The sequence below is a fragment of the Genypterus blacodes genome, unplaced genomic scaffold, assembly GCF_046128005.1.
Source record: "Genypterus blacodes isolate CSIRO-AG114 ecotype Tasmania unplaced genomic scaffold, CSIRO-AGI_Gbla_v1 ptg000067l_1, whole genome shotgun sequence".
Lineage (NCBI taxonomy): Eukaryota > Metazoa > Chordata > Actinopteri > Ophidiiformes > Ophidiidae > Genypterus > Genypterus blacodes.
Window position 1 is genome coordinate 9,247,094 of NW_027466879.1, and position 20,600 is coordinate 9,267,693.

The window sequence follows — 20,600 nt, forward strand, 5'->3', positions numbered from 1 at the left end:
GAGACCATGACTAAAATGTAATAGCTATCTGACCAGATGGTTACGTACTGTGTCGCCACTGGCAAGAGTGATATTTTCAGTCTGTGTGTCACTGCAGCCCTGCAGCATTTATTTCACATAATTGCAATGTTTTTAGAAGTTATAAGACAGATCAGCTGATACACAAGCACACACACGTGGACACCAAACCAACTCAAGCGAGGCGAACACAGCTGTGGTTGTCTGTCTGGCTATGTGACTTTAGATGTGAACATGTCACAATCAGCAACATGCTCAACGTGTCATCAGGTAAGCCACAATACATTTCTTCATTACAGAACCATCCAACATTAGAAACACTGTATGAGGAATGAGGAAGATGACTGGCTCAGGAGGTCTTTTTCACAACTGACCTTTTGGTGCTTGTCAGCCGTGAACAGTAAATCCAGTTTGGGTCGTTACCCTGCTGATGTGAATTTGTTTCATCAACAATAGCTCCACACATCAAGAGGTAAACGCTCGCTACAATGCTTTCTTTGTGCACTATTTGACTGAGTTGGCGTAACATGAATTTCTCTAAAACAGAAATCAGACAGCACATCAAAGCGTTCAAGACAAACACACCTTCTGCATGTTCAACAGACACTCAGTGACAAATGAGTAAAGCAACTAGGAATAATTGTGGATTCTATGAAAAGATTGTGACAAATCAAAGACACAATCAGAGATCCAAATGCAAGAACTGCCGACATACCAAAATGAGAGGAAAAGGTTTTTTGTCTGTAAAAACCTCATATCTAAACTGTGGAATTTCATTGTTTCGGGCTCAGCTAAAAAAAGGAAAGATAAAAGGTATTTTATGAGTTTATCTGATGTTGAAAGTAAAATGCAACTCCGCAAAGCAACTTCAGTAAGTAAAGTGGATTATAATACGCAATATCTCCAACCTAAAATGAAGCACAGATATTTTGAAAGTCTACAGAGACTCTTTAGTGCTTTAGTAGCTGTACTTCCCTCCTCTGTGGAACGCTTTATGGCAAAAAAAAAAGAAGCCGCTATCACACTGGAAGGAATGAAAAACCAGCAGAAGAAAACACGTCTCCCCTCTACAGTAAAGACAAAAAAACTCAACAAAATCCTCTCTACTGTGTGCTGGTTTATTTACTGTAATTTGACCGAGGCACCACAAGTCATTTGACAATAATATTCGGACACTAAAGTGTTCCACATTGCAGCTTTAAAGCCCGAGCAGCCCGTCAGCTCAGCTGTGTTTAATTACACACAGAGCTCATGTAAAACCCTCTCAAACAAGCTTGTACAAGGTTTAAAAAGACGCCAAAGCCAGGCCCCAAAGCAATGAGCTCTTTGTCTGTTTTTCCTATTTCGGTCTCTTTGTGTGCCCTCACTTGGCCTCTAATCACAGCTTCTTCTGTGGGAGCAAGTGTCCTTCACTCCCTTATTGAGCGTGGAGTAAATATTTAGGAAGGGGGCGGGGGGAAGACGAAAGAGCGTGCGAGAAAAGGGAGAAGGAGGCAAGCATGGGATGGTGAAAGAGAGGAGGAGGAGGAGGAGGAGGAGGAGGAGGAGGATTATGCTAATGGCTCGGCACACAAGCAACAGCTATGGTTAAATGCCTGTGATGGTTTACTGTGTGAATTTGACGGTTCTGCTCATTGGTCAGGTGGGAGCGACAACGTGAAAACAGGAAGAACAGTGCTGGAGCAGCTATTAGAACATGGAATAATGATGGTCCGTGCCCGAGTGTATCTGCTCTAAATGAATTGCATGATGGGAGGAATGTGTAGAGATGACGAGGTATTCTTCACATTTGGCAGGAGGATTCCTTGAAAAGTTGAGAACCAATTTTCGGGGAACTTGTTGGACAGGTCGAGTGTGGTCCATGGAAGGAACCGTTACATTTAAGACCTGCATCAGTCGTGTTTGTGGCTTTTTCACAAAAGATGGACATACCACCATCAGCTTGAATACAGCTGACACCCAATCGCAAACCTCCACATAGAGATTGAGAGAGAGACAGAGAGAGAGACAGAGCGAAAGAGGTGTATTCAGCCACATGGTGAGAAATAAATGAGAAAGTAAAATGAAACATAAAGTGAGCCGGTGTTCAGGTTTCCTGTGGTAAGAGGGCACAGAGACGAATGATGAAAGGAGAGAGAGATATGGGAGGGAGGACGGGATGATGGAATGGAGAGAGAGAGATACACAGAGAAGGAGGGAATGGGGTCCTAATCTTCCCTCTGCTTTTTCGGCTCAGCTGGACTCCCGCTGTCACAGCTGCTGCCTGATTGGCTGGAACTGCAGAACGTGGTGGATTAAGATAACTGAGGGGGGGGCAGCATCTTATTTTGTGTGTCCGTGCTGACGTCCTTGTCAGAACCTGGATGAATTTCAAGACTTTTACTGTGAGGACTGATCTCACCTTTTTAGTTTTGGGACCTTGAGTTTGTGTTCAGCGTTACCATCGAAATAAGTCCAACTCTAAACTAACTGTGAAGAGATCCAGCCTAGTGTCAAACTGTAAAAAAACAACTGTACCAAACAAATGTTAAAATATTGCCATCGCCCAAACGTCACAGACTTTGATGCTGCACGACCACTTGCTGTTTGAGGGCAGATCAAGCTGAACTTGACATTTGCAGGAGCTTGACATTTCCCCCCCACAACCCCTGCAGTGTTTTCACAAAAAAGGTCATATTGGGAAGAATGTTGGCAAATTTATCCAGTTACGATGAGCCAGTAATCCAGGAAACACACGATGCCAGGTTACACAAAATCAAGCCTCGAGTTTTACAACCTGACTTCCTTGCGCACACATTATAACGCTTTAAAAGTTCTGAAGGAAATAAATTGCTTCCCCAAGAATAAAAATGAGGAATAACTCAGAGATATCCTGGAAAGCATCCAATGCACACAATCCTCAAGTCAGTGGTCTCTGTGTGTGTGTGTGTGTGCTCTCGTGTACAGTGCGTGTGTGCATCCATCCATTTCCCAAACATCACAAACTGGTGTGTGGCAATATGAGAACGGCCAAACTTCAAGCAGTGATTTCAATCACACACAAGGGAAATTCCTCCTCTTCCATTTCATCACAGACGACCCCCAGTCCCACCACACACACACACACACACACAGGCACACACACCTACTTCTCCTTCCTTCATAACCATCTCGTCTCTCTCTCCGCCCCCTCACTCTGGCCGAAAGCATTTACTGTTTCACAACCTCAGCCCTTTTAACTCAGCGGGATGCCAGCTGTGTGTGTGTGTGTCTGCTTGCGTTCACTTCAATGTAAGCGAAGAGCAAGGAAAGAAATAACCATGAAGCTGATCCAAAAACAGAGCGAAGGAGGTGAGGAGACAATGGAAGAAAAATAACACAGGAGTTTAAAAGAGATGTATGAGGCATCCAAGGTCGTCCTGTCTTATCTGCTCATGCTCATCATGCATTAATGTGTCTGGATTAATAAATTCTGTTGTCTGGAAATTAGAGGCGAGAAGATTTGGAAAACAGATCCAGATTAGATAAAGAGATGAAAGACCGAAGAGAGAATATTAATTACGCTGTTAACCTCGTTTGATATCGTGGTTTTCAAAAAGCTACAGTTTTAGTCAAGGATGTTCCATTATCCTGCACCAAGGAACCGGGACCCATTTTGTACAGGAAAAACACTTTGTGAAGCATTTTTAGCCGTTGCTCCAGGGGAGGTCCTCCCATCATTCAGGAACTGCTGTGTGCAGCTTGCCAGAGCGAACACCCCTGATGTGTTCAGATGCGAGCTTCCCCAGCCCCAAGCAGGCAAGGGAATGAGAGATTTGAAGAGGAAAACCAAAACCAAACTGCGGACTGACAAGAAGGTACGAGGAGATCCAGAGAAATCCTCTCCCGGCTGTTGTGTGTGTGCGTGTGTGTGTGTGTGTGTGGTGGTGAGGCTTTGGTGCATCTCACTCTTTACATGTCACTTGATCTAATTCCATAATCTTCACAAGAGAGTACATAAGGGCTGAACTCGCTGTTCCTACTTTGGATATTTTGGAGTTAATTCCTATGTTGACTCCCGAATTTAAGTCAGGTTTGATCTGCAACAAATGTGGTCAATCAAATCTCAGTGTGATCAAGAGGGGATCGTACGCAGTGACAGAAGCAGTGTTTCCATTGGCAGTTTGACACAAAACAGATGCAAAGGTAGGGTTCCAATGTGAAAATGACGCTCTTTGTAATCATGCAATATTTAGATAAGAAGAAAACACACATCAGGCTCTGTGGCTCTCAGGGAATCACTGCAATAATGATTCTATCCTCAAATCTGCTCCTGTTTCTTACAGACCGATTGCTCTAATTAGTGACTGTAGGCTGTTGCTGCCAATTCCTCCTTCATTATGTCAAAACCAATGGAAACATACAAGTGAGAGGTTTGACAAAAACCTCTGACTCACTGCACCTTGGCTCCTCTTCCTTTCATCTCCGGTGTCTACGCAGCCTTCGGTCCACTCCCGCACAACGAGCACACACACCGACGTTTCCATAGGAACAGCATTCACAAAGGGAGCGTAACCTTGCGACTGCTTGTGAGATTTTATGAATGTGGAGTTGACGGCCAAGAACATAAACATGTACGCTGCGTGTCTCACATATTGGCCTCACTTCCAACTCTCTAAGTGCTTTTCATTCCATCCGCTGCATCGATGAAGAAGAGAATGTTGTTAATTTGATGAAGCATCTTTTGATTTACGTCCTCACTAAATTTTGTCCAGGCTAATTATCCGAGTGTCCTTGTGAAGGGCGACCGTGGAATGCGTTCTTCTTGCTCACCGGCTCAGTGAGGTGTGACGACGCAAGCAAGCATGTCCAATTAACACGACACACTCATAGATACATCGGAGATACAGGATGGGAACGCCAATGGCATGTTTCTGTTAATTCCTGATGAAACAGAGAACATCGAGAGATCTTCACTTCACTCCCTCACTTTTCTTTCTCTTTGCTTGTTGAACATCCGTAGACCATTTGGGACAGTTGATAGCAGTGTCCAAACAGACGGGCCTTGTCGTAAAGCTTCTTTGCCGATGACGTCCTTGACACTAAGCGGTTAAGACGCATTTCCTTTGAACTCAGAGGTGTTGCCAGCGTAGTCTCCCTTCTATATTACACCATAAAAAGAGGGGAAAATAACAACATATATAGAGAGAAAAGCTAAAACCTTGACCTGTAATGGATATTTAGAGGAGGCAGATTTATGCCCCCCCCCCTAACCAGTGTGGTCCCCTATAAAGACACACATGCAGCTGCAAAGTCCATTTCCTCCCTGTCCTCCTTACCATGTCCCCATCCAAAACCACTCCTTTCCAGCAGGATTCAGGTTCTATGCTGACATTCACTACCTCATATAGTTTATCACACACACACACAGAGATGTCCATACACAACAATTCATGCATCATCTCCCCTGCTCCTCCTCCACTTTTCTGCCCTGTCTTGATATTCTCTGAGCAGCCATGAAACTTTATCTGGGTTAACACACACACACACACACACACACACACACACACACACACACACACACACACACACACACACACACACACACTTTTTTTTACATGGATTCCACATCATAATTAGATCAGAGGTTTAGATATCTTCATAGACAAAGTTGGCCACTTTTGGCTCCTCTACTACTCTCGTGAACCTTTCTATCTCTCTCTGTCTCTCACACACTCACTTACACACACAGGCATTGCTGTGTGCGGTGGCTGAGAATTGTGCCTCCTCTGGAAATTGGTAAATTGGTATAAATTGAGCCTGGCTCCTCATGGGGATATCAGGACATTAGAGTGTCTTAGTAGTGTGTGTGTGTGTGTGCGTGTGTATTTCAAATGTGTTCAAAAGCCTGAATGCCACAATCTACACAGCTACAATCTGTTTTAATGGTGGATTCTTCTCTCTCCGTGTCCTTGTGTATCTCTCACGGCTCTCATGGTCACACACGTACACTTTTCTTTCCTGCTGAATTGTAGAAAACTGTTCCGTCTCTCAGGCAGTGTTTCTCTTTTCATTGAAACACCTCCATAAATTCAATTGTTCACCGTGTTTGCGGAACGTCATTAAAATCCATAAAGATTCTCCCCGTTTTTATGATCCAGCTCTGTTGATTCAATCAGTATAATAGAAGCGGCATCACATGGTCTCCATGACACACACACACACTCACTCAATAACAGTAGTTGTAGTACTGTAATTCATTACTTTTCAATAGTCTGATGTACACAACGTTACATTACGATCATTTGGCAGACTCTTTTATCCAAAGCGACTTACATTACCACCCTTCGCAGAGGGGGTAGCAATTGAGGGTTCGGTGCCTTGCTCAGGGGCACCTCGGCAGGGGCTCGAACTGGCGACCCTCCGGTTCCCAAGCGGAAGCACTACCCACTGAGCCACTGCCTCACAAATACACAAAGCTGGCCATTTCAGTCCATTGTTTGATTGGCGATACCGACTACCTGAGCTTCAAGCTTCACTTCCTCTTAGGTTAGAATGGGTTGACATATAGAGTACGTGGGTGGTTAACGGACCAGAAACTGAAGCTTCTGAATGGGACCGTTGATCTTCGCAACCGCAGTGAAGATGCTCATGAGTTTGATGAAGCACATCCAGGCAGCAGCACAGTACGTTTTATCTGATGTGATCACTGAACGCTGTATAGTTTAATAGCCCGCCACTAAAACAACACGCATCTGCTTGATATGAGCTCAGCTATTAAGAGATTTACTGGAGCGATTCCAAGAGGACTGCAGAGCGACGGAGCTTCGGATCGATCAGACAGTACTAATGGATTAGGAAGGTCCAGCCAGACGCCTGTGATATCTGTCAGCTGCTTCCACGCGTCTGCTTAAATGAGTAACATAGCGCCGATCGATTCGTGGCGATCAGACTCACTGAACATTCAACTGGGCCGGAGATCAATAACACTTAGCATCCCTTAATGTGACAGAGGAAGACTGATGGAGGAAGAATATCAACACAGAGACACAGACACACACACACTCAAACAGGTTTTAGGATGTGTCAAACAAAAGGGCAGCATTTGCTCCTCTGCTCTATCAGATAGTCCGGAGAAGAAGGAGGAATAGAACCCTCGCGTTTCATTTGTCGATACACAGACGTGTAAAAGAGGAGCAGTGAGGATCTCAGACACGAGGAAAACGCTCCGCCGTCTGACTCCACTGCCAGAAAACGCAGGCTGCCAAAAAGTCACTGGAGCATAATCTGCACGGGGCAAAAACCCGAGCCAAGTGCAAACACCGAGCTGCTCCCTGTTTCACTGGGTGATGATGGGATCCATATGTGTCCAATTATATTCCTTCTCTTGTTTATGCACGGAAAATCCTCTTGTGCATACTTGGAGCCGTTCGGCAAAACTCTGTTTCACACAACGGCTTTACACACAGCACAGGGTTAAGTGCCTGGCTCAAGAGCACATGTGACAGTGGTAAATCAAAGGAGGTTTATTCTTTACGTCCAAACTTTCTTCTGCTACATCTATCTTGGGATATTGAATATTGTGGAGGAGTTTTGACTGATTTGGGGGCATTGAACCAGCAGTAAAGAGGTCTCATCTGCCTCTGTTACAATAAGGAACAAAAAACAAAAACAGCTTGCGAGTATCACCGGTCTGTCTGAAGAGTATAACGGAGGAAAATGTTTCCGTATGGGTGAGAGGCTTTAAAGGCTAGAAAACTGGTTTTGTTCCTGAAAACATCAACTTCAACCAAAGAAGAAAACCCAAACATGACATTGCACGACTGAAGCCTCAACATCTTCAAAACACAACTTCTCTGTGGAGCTTTCCATTTAATTTGGGAATAAAATGTTCCAAATTTCGTAAGTGGAATTCTAAATCAACAAAATTAACCTCATGAGCATCTTCTCTGCTCTGTATATGCACTTAGAACACTCCAACCCTTCCTGCTGCATTCTGCCTCACTGAATGTGGTCAAGCTCCGGACATGAACCATTAATCCCCTGCAGCAAAATCTGGACTCTGTCCCAGGACACCACCAGAGGAAGGAAAGACAGCCGAAGACGTAAACTCACTGCATCCGTCCTCGTCGCTGTGGTCGCCGCAGTCGTTGTCTCCGTCGCACTGCCACTGAGCAGGGATGCAGGTACACTCCCCGAACGCACTGACCGCACAGGTGAAGTGATTCCTCCCACAGGAACACTCAGCGCTGCTCTGCACACCTACAAACACACAGAGAGAGGGAACAGAGGGTTAGAGGTGATACCTTTTTTTTTATTCACTCTGTTGGGTGGGTTGTCAAAGATTCCAAATACCATAAAAATCGAGTAAACTCCATAAAGCTTTGCAATGTCACAGGATGAGTGCATCTCTTTGTGTGTGTGAAAGAGAGGGTGAGATTAATGTTTTCTGCTGGAGTTGCAGATTGTTTGGTAGCATTAAAGAAGTCTGATCTTCATATAAATGTTTCCATTAAATCAGCCTCCTTCTTGCGATTGAAGGAGAGAATATATAATATCATCATTGTCATATGAAGGTAGTTTCAGTGTTGCTCTGTCTGTGTGTGTGTGTGTGTGTGTGCGTAGATATGAGACACGCAAACGTAATGTGTAAGTTCACTCTGCTCATCACATCTTCAGTCACATCACAGCAAATCATGTCCACTACAGACAAGAAATAAAGCTTTCCCATTTTGCTCCCACTTTGAAGGCCATTAATGTGTGCTGTGTGTGTGTGTGGGTGTGTGTGTATTTGAGTGAGTCCGAGAGAGAGAGAGTGTGTGTGTGTGTGTGGTTCCTGGCCTCCTCACAAAGGCATCAGTCAGCCCAGGAGGGCCTGGCAAAGAAAGCTCAGTAACCTTCAGATCCCTCCCAAAGCACTAAATTAATGGCCTCTTTCTTTTCATTTCCCTCTTTCACTCTCTCTCTTCGTCTCCGTTCTTCCTTCTACTGTCACCTCTTCACACTTCCCCTCTTTTCTCTCTCCTCTTCCCTGCTTTTTTCCTCACCCCCCTCCCTTCATTTCCAGAAATCTCTCCACTGAGGGGAGGGAAACGGAGAGGCCATGCTGCCACAATGTCAGAATAAAGTAAGAACAAATCACCTTTCTTGCAAACTGATATTGTTTCTTTGAAAAAATAATCACAAGGACAGAATGTTAACCAGACCACAGCCAGGCGTTTCATTTTTGGGGAGGTTGCTAGATCCTCCCAAGAGCCACTGAGGAGATTCTAGGGATGCCTGTAGACATTCTCAGAGGATTTGAGGAGAAATCCCAGAGGAGCCGAAGAGAAATCCCAGAGGAGCCACTAAGGTCATTGAGAATGTTCTACAGGCTGCTTAAGGTCCTTAAGAGTGTTGTAGGAGTCCTTGAAGAGGGGTAACTGAAGGGGCAACTAAACATGTTCTGGGGTCCTTCAGAAGATTCTAGGGGTCCTTGAAGAGGTTCTGGGTTTACAGAAATCCCTGAACCATGTTTTTTAACTGCTGCTTCCATTGATTTGAATGTACAGTATTAATCTCTCCATTCACACTGGAGTCCTTGGGGGAAACAGGGATTACACGTAACAAAGATCCTCAACTGGCTGCTAATTCTGTGACTTTTGATCTCCATACAACAAACTTTTCAAAATAAAAATCATGAGGCATTTACTCTTTGCTTTACAGTATCAAATGACACTGTTCTTTTGTGATAATCACTATCAAAGCATTTCAGTCATGATCAAAGTTTTTTCAATGCCTCACCCTGCACGGCTGCAGGGTGAGGCAGTGAAATTGTAACACTCTACATATGTGAGTTTGTGCGTGCATGTGTGTGTGCATGCTCACATTTCAGCTTGTGGGTTCGTGTTGGCCTAAATTAGAACTCCGTTTGTGAGCTGCAGCAGTAGTCTTGTCACATGAAGCCACATCACAGGCTGTGCATTTGTCAAACATGCTTTAAAAAGCAGAGGCCACTGGCTTAGAGCAGAGCCAAGGAAACGTCCAAGGCTTAGGAGGAAACCATAATATACCCAACTGCACATAGAGTATATGTATGTACATGCAGACCACAGTCACAAATGAACTAGAAAAGGCTTAGGGCCAAACTGCCCTTAAAAGGTCAAATAAAGCCTGTGAAATTTAATCTCATTTCCTAATCTACACTAATTTGCTAATATCCTCTTGTGCAATTCAAATTTGTCGACTAACAGTGTATCATTCCTTCATCGGGAACTGCAGCAACTCGTAATTCATTCCATTATGTTCCAGCAATACATTACAGAAGTCTATCTCATCATTAAGATAAGAGGGACACAATAGAATACAAACAATTTTGCAAATGTGTTTCTGTGCCATATTCGTTTGCACTGAAAACCTGCTTTCCTACAAAGGAACCAGGACCCATTTTGGTATTGGAACCATAAGTAGCTCCTAGATTGGAGAGACGAGACACAGTGAAGCAGCAACAGGAAAGCTTCAAGTCTTATCGAGATTGAAAACTTAAGAGCTGATGAGGAGGGTCGGCCCCTATATTCAGGCAGATGAGGAGATCCAGAGAAATGTTGAGTTGTAATGTAACTCTACTCTCTCTTGCCACACTAAAAACACCAAGACGCTTGAAGCTGGTGGAAATGCAAGCAAGGAACTTTGTGGAGGAACCTCTTGGTTCCTTTGCTGGATCCAAACCTGAAGTGCCTTGAACACACTGCTTTGTTATGATGCAGGAACACACACACACACACACACACACACACACACACACACACACACACACACACACACACACACACACACACACACACACACACACACACACACACACACACACACACACACACACACACAATACAGCTGCAGTCGGGCATGACAGCTTACGGGCAGTTCAGAAGAGCCAGCATGACAAAGCCACTGATGCATCTAGCAGATAGTGGATCACATGCTGGTTGTTATGGGAATCGCTTACGCATGTTGTTTCATGAGCAGATCACATGGTAGAGTCGATCTCGTGACCTCTTAACTCATCTTCAGCAGGGTCTTCATGTTTTTCTTCCTGTAAAAATTGAAGATCTCCCACACTCAAGATGCTTGATTTTTGAAAACTAACTAACTTCAGTGAGCATTTCAACTTTTGATTCTCAACTTGTTTACATATAATGGAGAACTTTTTTGTTTGAGCGCTCCGTCCACCATTGGTCGGTCCAGGTGATGTTGGTTGGCGGCTGCATTTTAGCCGTACCACGTTTCAAATATCCTCATTAAACCAACAGCGAGAAGGTCTTAAAGCCAAACTTTTACTTCCTGCATGTATTACTTTTCGCCTACAGCTGCCAGAAGTCAACGTGTGAGCCGAGAGTGGAAACAAACCTCCAGCAGAGAAAAGAAAACACAGACCACCAAAGGACCGCCGTCGCTAGTTACTGTGTCTCTAACTGTCTAAACAGGATGTGTCCAGATCGAGACAGGTGGTCCCCCCCACTTTCCCCCGAAGGTAAACAGATCATCACCACAAAAACCACCATCACACCTAACCCTGTACCCACCTACAGCAGTCAGCAACCAAAAGCTGTTTCCACCACCTAGCAAGCCAACAGAAGTCATCAATGGATACCTGAAACCTCCCTTAAACCTTATATATTGAGATTAAGGTGAGCTGTGGCAGGAAAAAGCCACTTTAAAGGCTCAAACAACTGAATTTGATCCTTAACAGACCAAAGTAAAACCCTGAATGTTGCCCTCAGGCTACCCTCACTGGCATGAGTGATGTAATTTAAGGTTTATTTTATTGGCCTGTCAAGTAATTTAGCTTGAGCTATAACGCCCAAACCAACCAACCAACCAACTAACCAAGAGAGCCTTTTAATTTTATACTTCAAAAGCCCTTTAAACCTCTCATAACAATGTAAAATGTGTTTGAAAGAAGAAACTTTTTAATTAAATTAAAAGTTAATCGGCGATTTTAAAATTGGCTTCAGTTTTATATGAATGGACTAAATCAATGGATTTTTAACAATTGTTCACTACCATTATATTTTATCTCTCAAACCTTTTGATGAAAATTGAAATATTTGAGCCTTCAATCATTTTGCATTAATCCTTTGTTTGTCACCAATTTATATAGCCGACAGAAAACCTTTCACTTGAATAAAAACAAATGGGTGAATTAAGTTATTGTAGTTGAACAGCTCTCAGCGCGTGTTCGTGACCCTAGCGTCATGTGCAGTCAGCACTCCACGGCGAGAAGTGATGAAAGACAAGCGCTTGTTGTCCGACTGCGAGGTGGGACGCCAGTTGTGTCCGTCCTGATTGCGCGGTGCTCGACGCCGCTGAATGCAGGCTAGAGATGTTTTTGAGGCTGAACAGTTGTCGACATGCTGGGACGCAGCTGTCTTTTCCGCAGCGATGCTTTTATAGCTCGACACCAGGAGCGGAAGAGTGAGAGAGTAAGAAAGGAACAAAAGGCCTCCACTCATTCTCTCTCTCTTGTCCGTTGTCAGATGGTTCATTTATTCTGTCCCAGTTTCCCGCTTATCACTTCTTATAGTGTCAAGCTCACACAGGGAAGAAAAGACGGAGATCCGACCCTCCAGGTAGTCTCCAGGGAGGTCCACGCTTAATTAACTGGCAGCCTTTTGACATCATTCAGACTGTGGCCACCCGCTCTTCAGCCTGGGTTTCCATTGTGTTTTTTGGCCTCATCGGACTGCCCTCAAGTCTCTATACTCATCATTCTAACAACGGCACATTCTGAGGTTGAATGCCACCTGGTAGTCTGACGTGAAGTTACCCCTACGACGTGGTAGGTTCCAACTGGGTTTAGTTGGTACAGCCGGGTTTTTGGTGGTTAACTGCTGTAGGTTGGTCAGGTTTATGCCGGGCGGTTTGTGGGATTGAGCTTGTACCGAAAATGGTGTCACACAAAATATTAATTTATGTAATTAATAACCAAGAAAAAAGCAACTGGAACAAAAATGCCAACAAAACCGTAGAATACTAACTTTACACAAACCTTTTAACTTTGAACTCTAGTTGAATTCACAACAAAAATGGCAATGATGCTAAACAAATGCAAAATACAATAAGCAAGGGACTTCTATCTTAGAAAATACTTCATACCATAATCATCCCATATCCATCTACACGCAAAACCACTTAAAACAAAGGCAGGTGCAATTACTGAACGTCTTACATCTCCCTTAACTAGCAAAATTAGGACAGTGGCCACTGAATCAACAAAAACAAGAAAGGCTTCATCAGCTTATTCTGCCTGCTTATTACAAGAAAGAAAAGGTTTTCAAACTCCATCAGGCCCACAGAGCGCAGGAATATTGAGGGGACATGAACACACAGCGGGATGTGTGAGACTGAATACCAAAATACCTTTTATTAAAGCGCAGAGTGGCTTATCAGAGTTATTTTGCAGGAAAAACAAACGCATTTAAATGTGATGCAACCAACCTTGCACATTAGATCGTGTCACTTCCATCTTCTTCCTAGTTTATCACACACAGATTTTGTTGATTTTGCGCGTGGGTCATTTCAAAGTGAATACAACGAAGAGAAACGTGACCACACTGCTAAAAGTACTGCACGCCGATACTTTACATTCTTAACGACGCAAAGAGGAAGTCAGAGCACCGGGCACACGATTCAGCAACAAAGCAGGACCCTGCAAACCTGCTGGTGCAATAGGGGTTTCCTGCTGCTTCTGCATACTGTCCACCGGCCTTTACTCCAACGGGTCTCAAACAACTTCAAACTTGCCTCTGCCTTTTCTTAGAAAGACTTGAGACTTGACTAGGACATGACCCAGCAGCTTAAAAACTGCTCTGTGACATCAAACTGATCTCTGATGATTTGAAGCTCGCCTCAAAATGGACTTGCTTAATGATCACACTCTATCCGTTTCCCAGACTTCTCTGCTATCTCCATATTTCCATCCGTCGGCACATATGGAAGTTCTCAGGATGCTGCAGCACTCAAAGGGGACATTCACTGAATTCTCTGCGGTTGCCATCGTTTGGGGTTACGGTGACTTAACATCAGATGCCAAACGGCTCATCCTGCCTCTCCACCGGCTCATCTCCACCTACTAATTTACCCGTCATAGGTCGGAGCGAGCCAAACCACAGCAGCACATGTTGCTCCATGATGGGAAAAAGATACAACTCTTGCTTTTGAACTCTTCAAACACTCATATACTCGCATACGTGCTCGGGCAAATATGAACAGAAAGCACAAGACTAACATGATGTAAGTACTACAAAAGTTTAAAGTAAACATGTACTATTAGTAATTTGCACTCAAATATCAAAAGTAGAGGAAGAAAGTTCTTTCCTTTCACTGTCATTGAACTTCCACCAGTGCCATGCTTTCATTTGTGTCTAAGAATGAAATCTGAGAAGAAGAATGAATGCAAGAAAAAGGAAGATGTGAAGAGGGAAAGAAAAAGGGGAAGAAAAGACGTCGAGTGAGCGATGAGTCTATGAGCCTCCACTCAGATCAGATTAATGAAAGAAGGAAAGAAACAAACACCATGAAAAAAGTAAAGAACTCAGAGCTGAGGAGGAAAGAAAGGGAGGAGGAAAACAAGCAGCTTTCATGTGTTCAAGATGAACTATAGTGAATACAGCCATTGAATAAATGTGGTGGAATAAAAGTTAGAATATTATAATAGTACTTACAAATTATACAGTATGTCATTTGGGCTACATTTAACCGTTTGTGTCAAAAATGATCACACGCTCATCCTCCTGGTACACACACACACACACACACACACACACACACACACACACACACACACACACACACACACACACACACACACACACACACACACACACACACACACACACACACACACACACACACACACACACACACACACACACACACACACACACACCACACACACACACACACGAGGTCTATGATATGAGCAGCATTTGGTCAGCAGCAGGGTTCTTTTCACGCCTGCTCATCTCAGACTTTCATTAAAGCTCCAGTCTTATCACACCACAGTGCTCAATCACTTTCTTAGAACACAACACAGCAGGACAGTGTGTGTGTGTGTCTATGTGTGAACAAAAACATAGTTGAGAAAGAGCAGAAGTTCTCTAAAATAGGAATATTTAGTACAGCATGAGTACTTGGATACAGCTCTGCCATAACCTATTAACTAAGCGTGACCCAGGAACATGTGGGAGTAAACGTTTTTTTAGTACCTCGGAATTGAGTGAAAACAGCATAATTACACACTGCAGGGTATATACCATCATCTTACTGCTGAGGGTTAAAAATATACAGGCGGAGAGATCAAACACGCTGGGTAAAATGAAAGGATACTGCTGCCACGATGAAGCTGTGTACAGTACGCACACACACACACACACACACACACACACACACACACACACACACACACACACACACACACACACACACACACACACACACACACACACACACACACACACACACACACACACACACACACACACACACACACACACACACACACACACACACACACACACACACACACACACACACCATGTCATCGTCAGTGGCTGGCCAGCAGAAGCTCTCTGAAGTCAGTTCAAAGATAACACTGACTTGGCCCGGGATGAGTGGGCGGCTACTGGATGGGCATGTGGCCTAGTGGAGGAGGGGGTGGTGGTGGGTTAGGGGGGTACACACGGTCCCTGTCAAAACAAAAGATAAGGGGGCAGAAAAATGCCATAAGCAATATTCCAATCTGTTTTAACAAGTGAGAAATCCCGAAGACTTTTCAGATAATCCCACTTAATCCCACAAATCTCAGTGTAAACGTCATTACTTCAGGAATTTTCTACGGTCAAAGCGAGCTAAAAACGTAAGTAGGGACGTAGTGCCTCCAAAACAAAACAGAACAGTCGATCCCGAAACACACACACACCCACACACACCCACACACACACCCACACACACACACACCCACACACACACACACACCCACACACCCACACACACCCACACACCCACACACACACACACACACACACACACACACACACACACTCTAGACTTCACTCAGGACTACTGCCACTTTAGGTGCTTCTACTTCTCAGTGAAGCTTTCCAGTGTGGGACTCTGACTCTGTGCAATCTGATGCTACTGTACTTTATTAACCACTTATTACGATAAACCCCCCCTACAAATATTGTACTCTCAGCCCATTTCTTGGTCTATGAAACTCTTTCTGGCAATTAACAGATCAAATCCCGGGGGGTGGTCGCCAGATCTCGATTGCATGAGGTCCCTTCTTTCTTCTAATTATACAGCTTAGAAATTGTACAAACTGACTTTTCCACCAGTATGCAAACACTGAATACTAATGGTAAATGTGTTATACAGTTATACCGTAACTGTCTTGACAGATGCAACCTAGTTCTGTGTGAAAATGATTTTAAAACTCTATTCCAGACTGAATTGGTGTTTGGATGTGTGTCGCGCTTTGCAGCCTGGTTACTGGCACCTCATGGGTTAAGGAGGGGAGATGGGCAAGTGGGTCGTACAACGTTTCATTTTCCACAACTGTCAGCCCTTTGTGATGACTTTGGCCTCTGCAGTCTGTACTTATGTGGCTTTGTGTGTGCTTGCGTGTGTGCGTGTGTGCGTGTGTCCTGTGTATATAAATGAGGGAATTATTTATTATTATTACAGTCAAACATTGATGCCAGAATCATTTTCTCTGTTTTTAGTGTTGGATAAACATTTGTAGGATTGAACAACCTTGGTATGAGTAGATGGGCTCACACACAGAGGAGAGAAGATAAAAAATGTTGCTCAGAAAAGGATGTGAAGTGACGAGAAAAGAAAAAAAAAGGGATAAAGATCCCAAACGTGTTCCAGAGGCTGAATACGAGCCGATAGAGCGTATGCAGGAGCGATGAAGAGCTCGAGGTCTGGCTGTCATGAGCCTGTGTGGGAGGACTCCCATGGTGTTTTTATGAAGTGTGGCTTTTCGAAAGCAAAGTGCTCTGTATGGAGTCTGAAAGGAGGAGAGGACAGAGAGCGAGAAACAGAAGGAGAGATAAAATGTGGTGTTTGTTCTACTGTTGCTGAGGCTGCAGAGAAGGACAGAGAGACAGGGACAGAGAGAGAGAGACAGACAGAGAGAGACTGAATTCTGTGTGTGATTTGTTAATGAAAAGCTATTCAATCAGAGTGTCAAACCTTTCATTCATTTTTTCTTAGGTATCGGGAATATTGTCACTGAAAATATGGCATTTTGTTTTGACATGTGTATGTAGAGAGGGAGATTCAGACGGATTCAGAGAGAGACAAAGACAGACAGAGAGAGAGATTCAGAGGCAGAGAGAGACAGATAGAGAGAGAGAGACAGAGAGAGGGAGAGGCCGAGAGACAGAGCTGGCAGTGTAAACACACTGTGGGCCTCCGGGTTATTCTGCCTCTGGCTGTGAACACTGGACTTGCTGGGTTATGTGCTGAGTGAGCACTTGGTGTACAAGCTCGCTCTAATCCACAGATTGTCTCTTTGGCTACCTGACTCCCACCAGCCAGCCCCCTCCCCATCCTCCTTTAAACCTTTAAAACACCCATCAGAGACCCTGGACTGGACAGTGCAGTACATACTGGTAATATGAAGCAGGGCTTTAAAAACTCTGATAAGCAAAATAACAGGCGTCTCACATGGAACTGATGAAAACTGTGAGCGATGTAAAAATCAGAGCGATTATGAAATACCTGAATGTCTCCGACTCCATTAAAGATTGAATAGCATTTCTAGTTGAAAGTGTGAAGACATCTGAAAGGCACATTCTAGTTATTCATTATGCATCGTAAACATGTAAGCACTAAGAGCAGGCAAATTGGGCCAAATTCATATGCACAAACAAGGCTGATGGCATATCTGCAATCTGTCATCCAAACACACAAAATGCAGCTCCTCCCCATACAAACCTGCACTCTTCTGTAGAATAAGTGATTTTCTATTTAAATAATTTTTGTGTAATTGCTTGTTTGTAATTTGTTGTTTAAATGTTTCTTGTGTTTTCTTGCTTTCCACAATTTGTGCTCAGTGACTGATCATTTTCCAAATCAATACTCTCAACTGAAGCCTCTGTTATTACCAGTTCCTTGATGATAGTTTTAGAGTTAAAGATTCAAAGAAATCAAGTTAAATGGTGTTAAAAAACACTGTAGTTTAAGATAATTCAGTTTAACAACCAGGATTACAGGAGATTTACTCTTTGTGCAACCCGTAAATTAACACCGGAGGGATCAACTTCTTATTTTCTATACTCTGGAGTATTTGTGAAGTACTAAAATTTGACACCCTGCTCGAGGGAGACGACTGTCCATCAACAGCAGCTCAACACGCCATGTCCTAAAAACCTACTTAGAATTGGGACGACGCCACTGAGTTTCGAGTTTGTCTTCTTTCTTCCTACAATGAAACATTTTGCTCAGCCAAGGCTTTTATAGCAGAAAAAAACTGAATCCAACAGCACAACAAGATGCAAACCTCAGAAATGTCCAATAAAGTCAAACTGAACGACCCTCCACAGCTCTAAACAGCTATTGTTCTGTGGAGACAAATCAAGGGTTGTAAAATCCGTGGGACTTGGGCAACTAAAATGAAATTAGCAGACCCAACAGGAATGTTAACATCCCAGTGCTTGAACCAGAACCTGCACAGACACACACACACACACACACAGAGTGTGGGGGTCCAGGCTCAGGTGGATCTTAATCACTGTGTGTGTGTGTGGCTTCCTTTACATTTCCAGCAGGACGTCTACACAAATATTAGGTTTTCACTCTGGATATGTGTAACTGTATAGTCTGGATCAGGTCCACTTGAGCATGAGGCCCAGTGGAGTCAGAGTGTGTGTGTGTGCTACACGAGCCTCCCGTCTGAGCCAAACTTTCAGACTAGAGACCCTCCCCTGCAACTGAAGCCCCCCCGGAGATCCGCGCCTCTCCTTGGGCTTCATCGATCGTCTGCTGCATGCCGACAGACTGAAATCCATTTCAGGTTACAAATCAAACTGAGGCAAATGGCTTTTAAAAAAAAAAAAAAAAAAAAAAAAGCTGGCATCAAATCCTTCTCTCCAACAACCTGAAAGGTGTTTTCACTATCAACTATTGAAAAAGCTACAATTCCATTCTCACAAAAGCCGATTGTTGAGCTTGAGCTGCACTGCATAACTCCGCAAAAATGTTCCCTCTTGACAAGTTTTAATGTGTCCTCATAAATTAAAATATTTGCACAGGTTTAACTCTTGTAAGTCTTAAATCTTGTAAATAAATAGAGTGGCTTTTTCTCCACAGAGACAAAACTGAATGAAATATGAATAAGAGAGTCTTGGATTGTTGAGCTCAATTGCATATTTTACTGGTCACATTGTGTAAAATTTCAATATTTTTTCTGGTGTCAAGCAGGTCGCAATCAATCTCAAACCAAGCCAAAGGAAACTAGTAAAGGTAGTGAAAGGCAAATTCCAGGATGGCCGTGTTTTGTAACGAGCAAGTCCAGCGTTCCTGTGTATCCCTTGTGGCAGCACTGGGAGCCAGGTCAGTTTTAGCAGCTCCGTTGAATGTGAACTCGCAATGAAAGGAGAAGCGTAATAAGAGGAGATTATTCCATGCGGGCGAGCTGTAACACACTTTATGGGCTCTGACTGGATGAGGAGAGCAGGCACCAAGGTCCTGCCATGTAATATCTAGTATCGTAAAGGTCTTACTGACGCAGCACAAGAGGGGGGGAGCTGGAGTTGGGCTAGGCTGGAGCTACAACCTCCTCCATGCTTGGGAATCTGGGGCAAAAACCAGGCTTGTAAACTCCCGATCTCCAAGCGAGAACTTTTGCCAGATTCTGTTTACTGATCTCTCCCCTTTTCTACATCCAAATCCAACATCAGTCCTTTATGACCAGCTGCTGACTACACGCAGAGCGCACACACTCACATACTCAAGCATGTGAAAACACACTCGGGCAGCAGACAGATACACTGTGTCTGATGGCTGACAGGACTGTCCTCTTTCTGGATACACAAGTCCAACTGAAACAAGGCCAAAGTCACAAAGGCCGACTTGACATCCAAGTACACACACTCGTTCAGTTCTGTCACGCCGCACAGGGAGGGGGAGGAACCTACTAATAGTGTGGCCTCAGCCCTCCAGCAATCACAGACATCATCAGGATGGATAGCGAGGCTCCTAATGACGCTTTATCTGACGCAGAAGGTAAATGCGTTTATACTTTTTTCTTGACTGCCCAATGGAATGAAGGGGTGTCAGGTCTTTTGTTAAAAATACCGCCAGCAACTTTATATGAGTTTTCCCATCAAAGCATTTCTCAATCCCAAGTCCTTAATCCCTCCGAAACATATTATCCAACACACTTCACAAAAGCGTTGTTATTTGAGGCATGAACTTTGTGAACTCTGGCAGTAATGGAGTTCAAGCAAGCTAAGGTACAGTAAAGATTGCAATGAAAACAATATATCACCAGCGCTGTCCGCTGATTTTTGTGCTCCACCCTATAGAAAAGGCTCTGTTCCTGCAGTGAGACACTCACGGTCAGAATAAATACA

At 43.9% G+C, this 20,600-nt stretch overlaps 1 protein-coding gene across 2 annotated transcripts in view; it reads right to left on the reverse strand.

The window, feature by feature from the left end:
- lrp4 (low density lipoprotein receptor-related protein 4) overlaps positions 1 to 20,600 on the reverse strand; it is a 103,210-nt gene that overhangs the window by 44,343 nt on the left and 38,267 nt on the right. For both annotated transcript variants that reach the window (XM_076155579.1, XM_076155578.1), the window contains exon 2: positions 8,092 to 8,238. In XM_076155579.1, the coding sequence (XP_076011694.1) occupies positions 8,092 to 8,238 (147 nt within the window). The remainder of the gene's footprint in view (positions 1 to 8,091; positions 8,239 to 20,600) is intronic.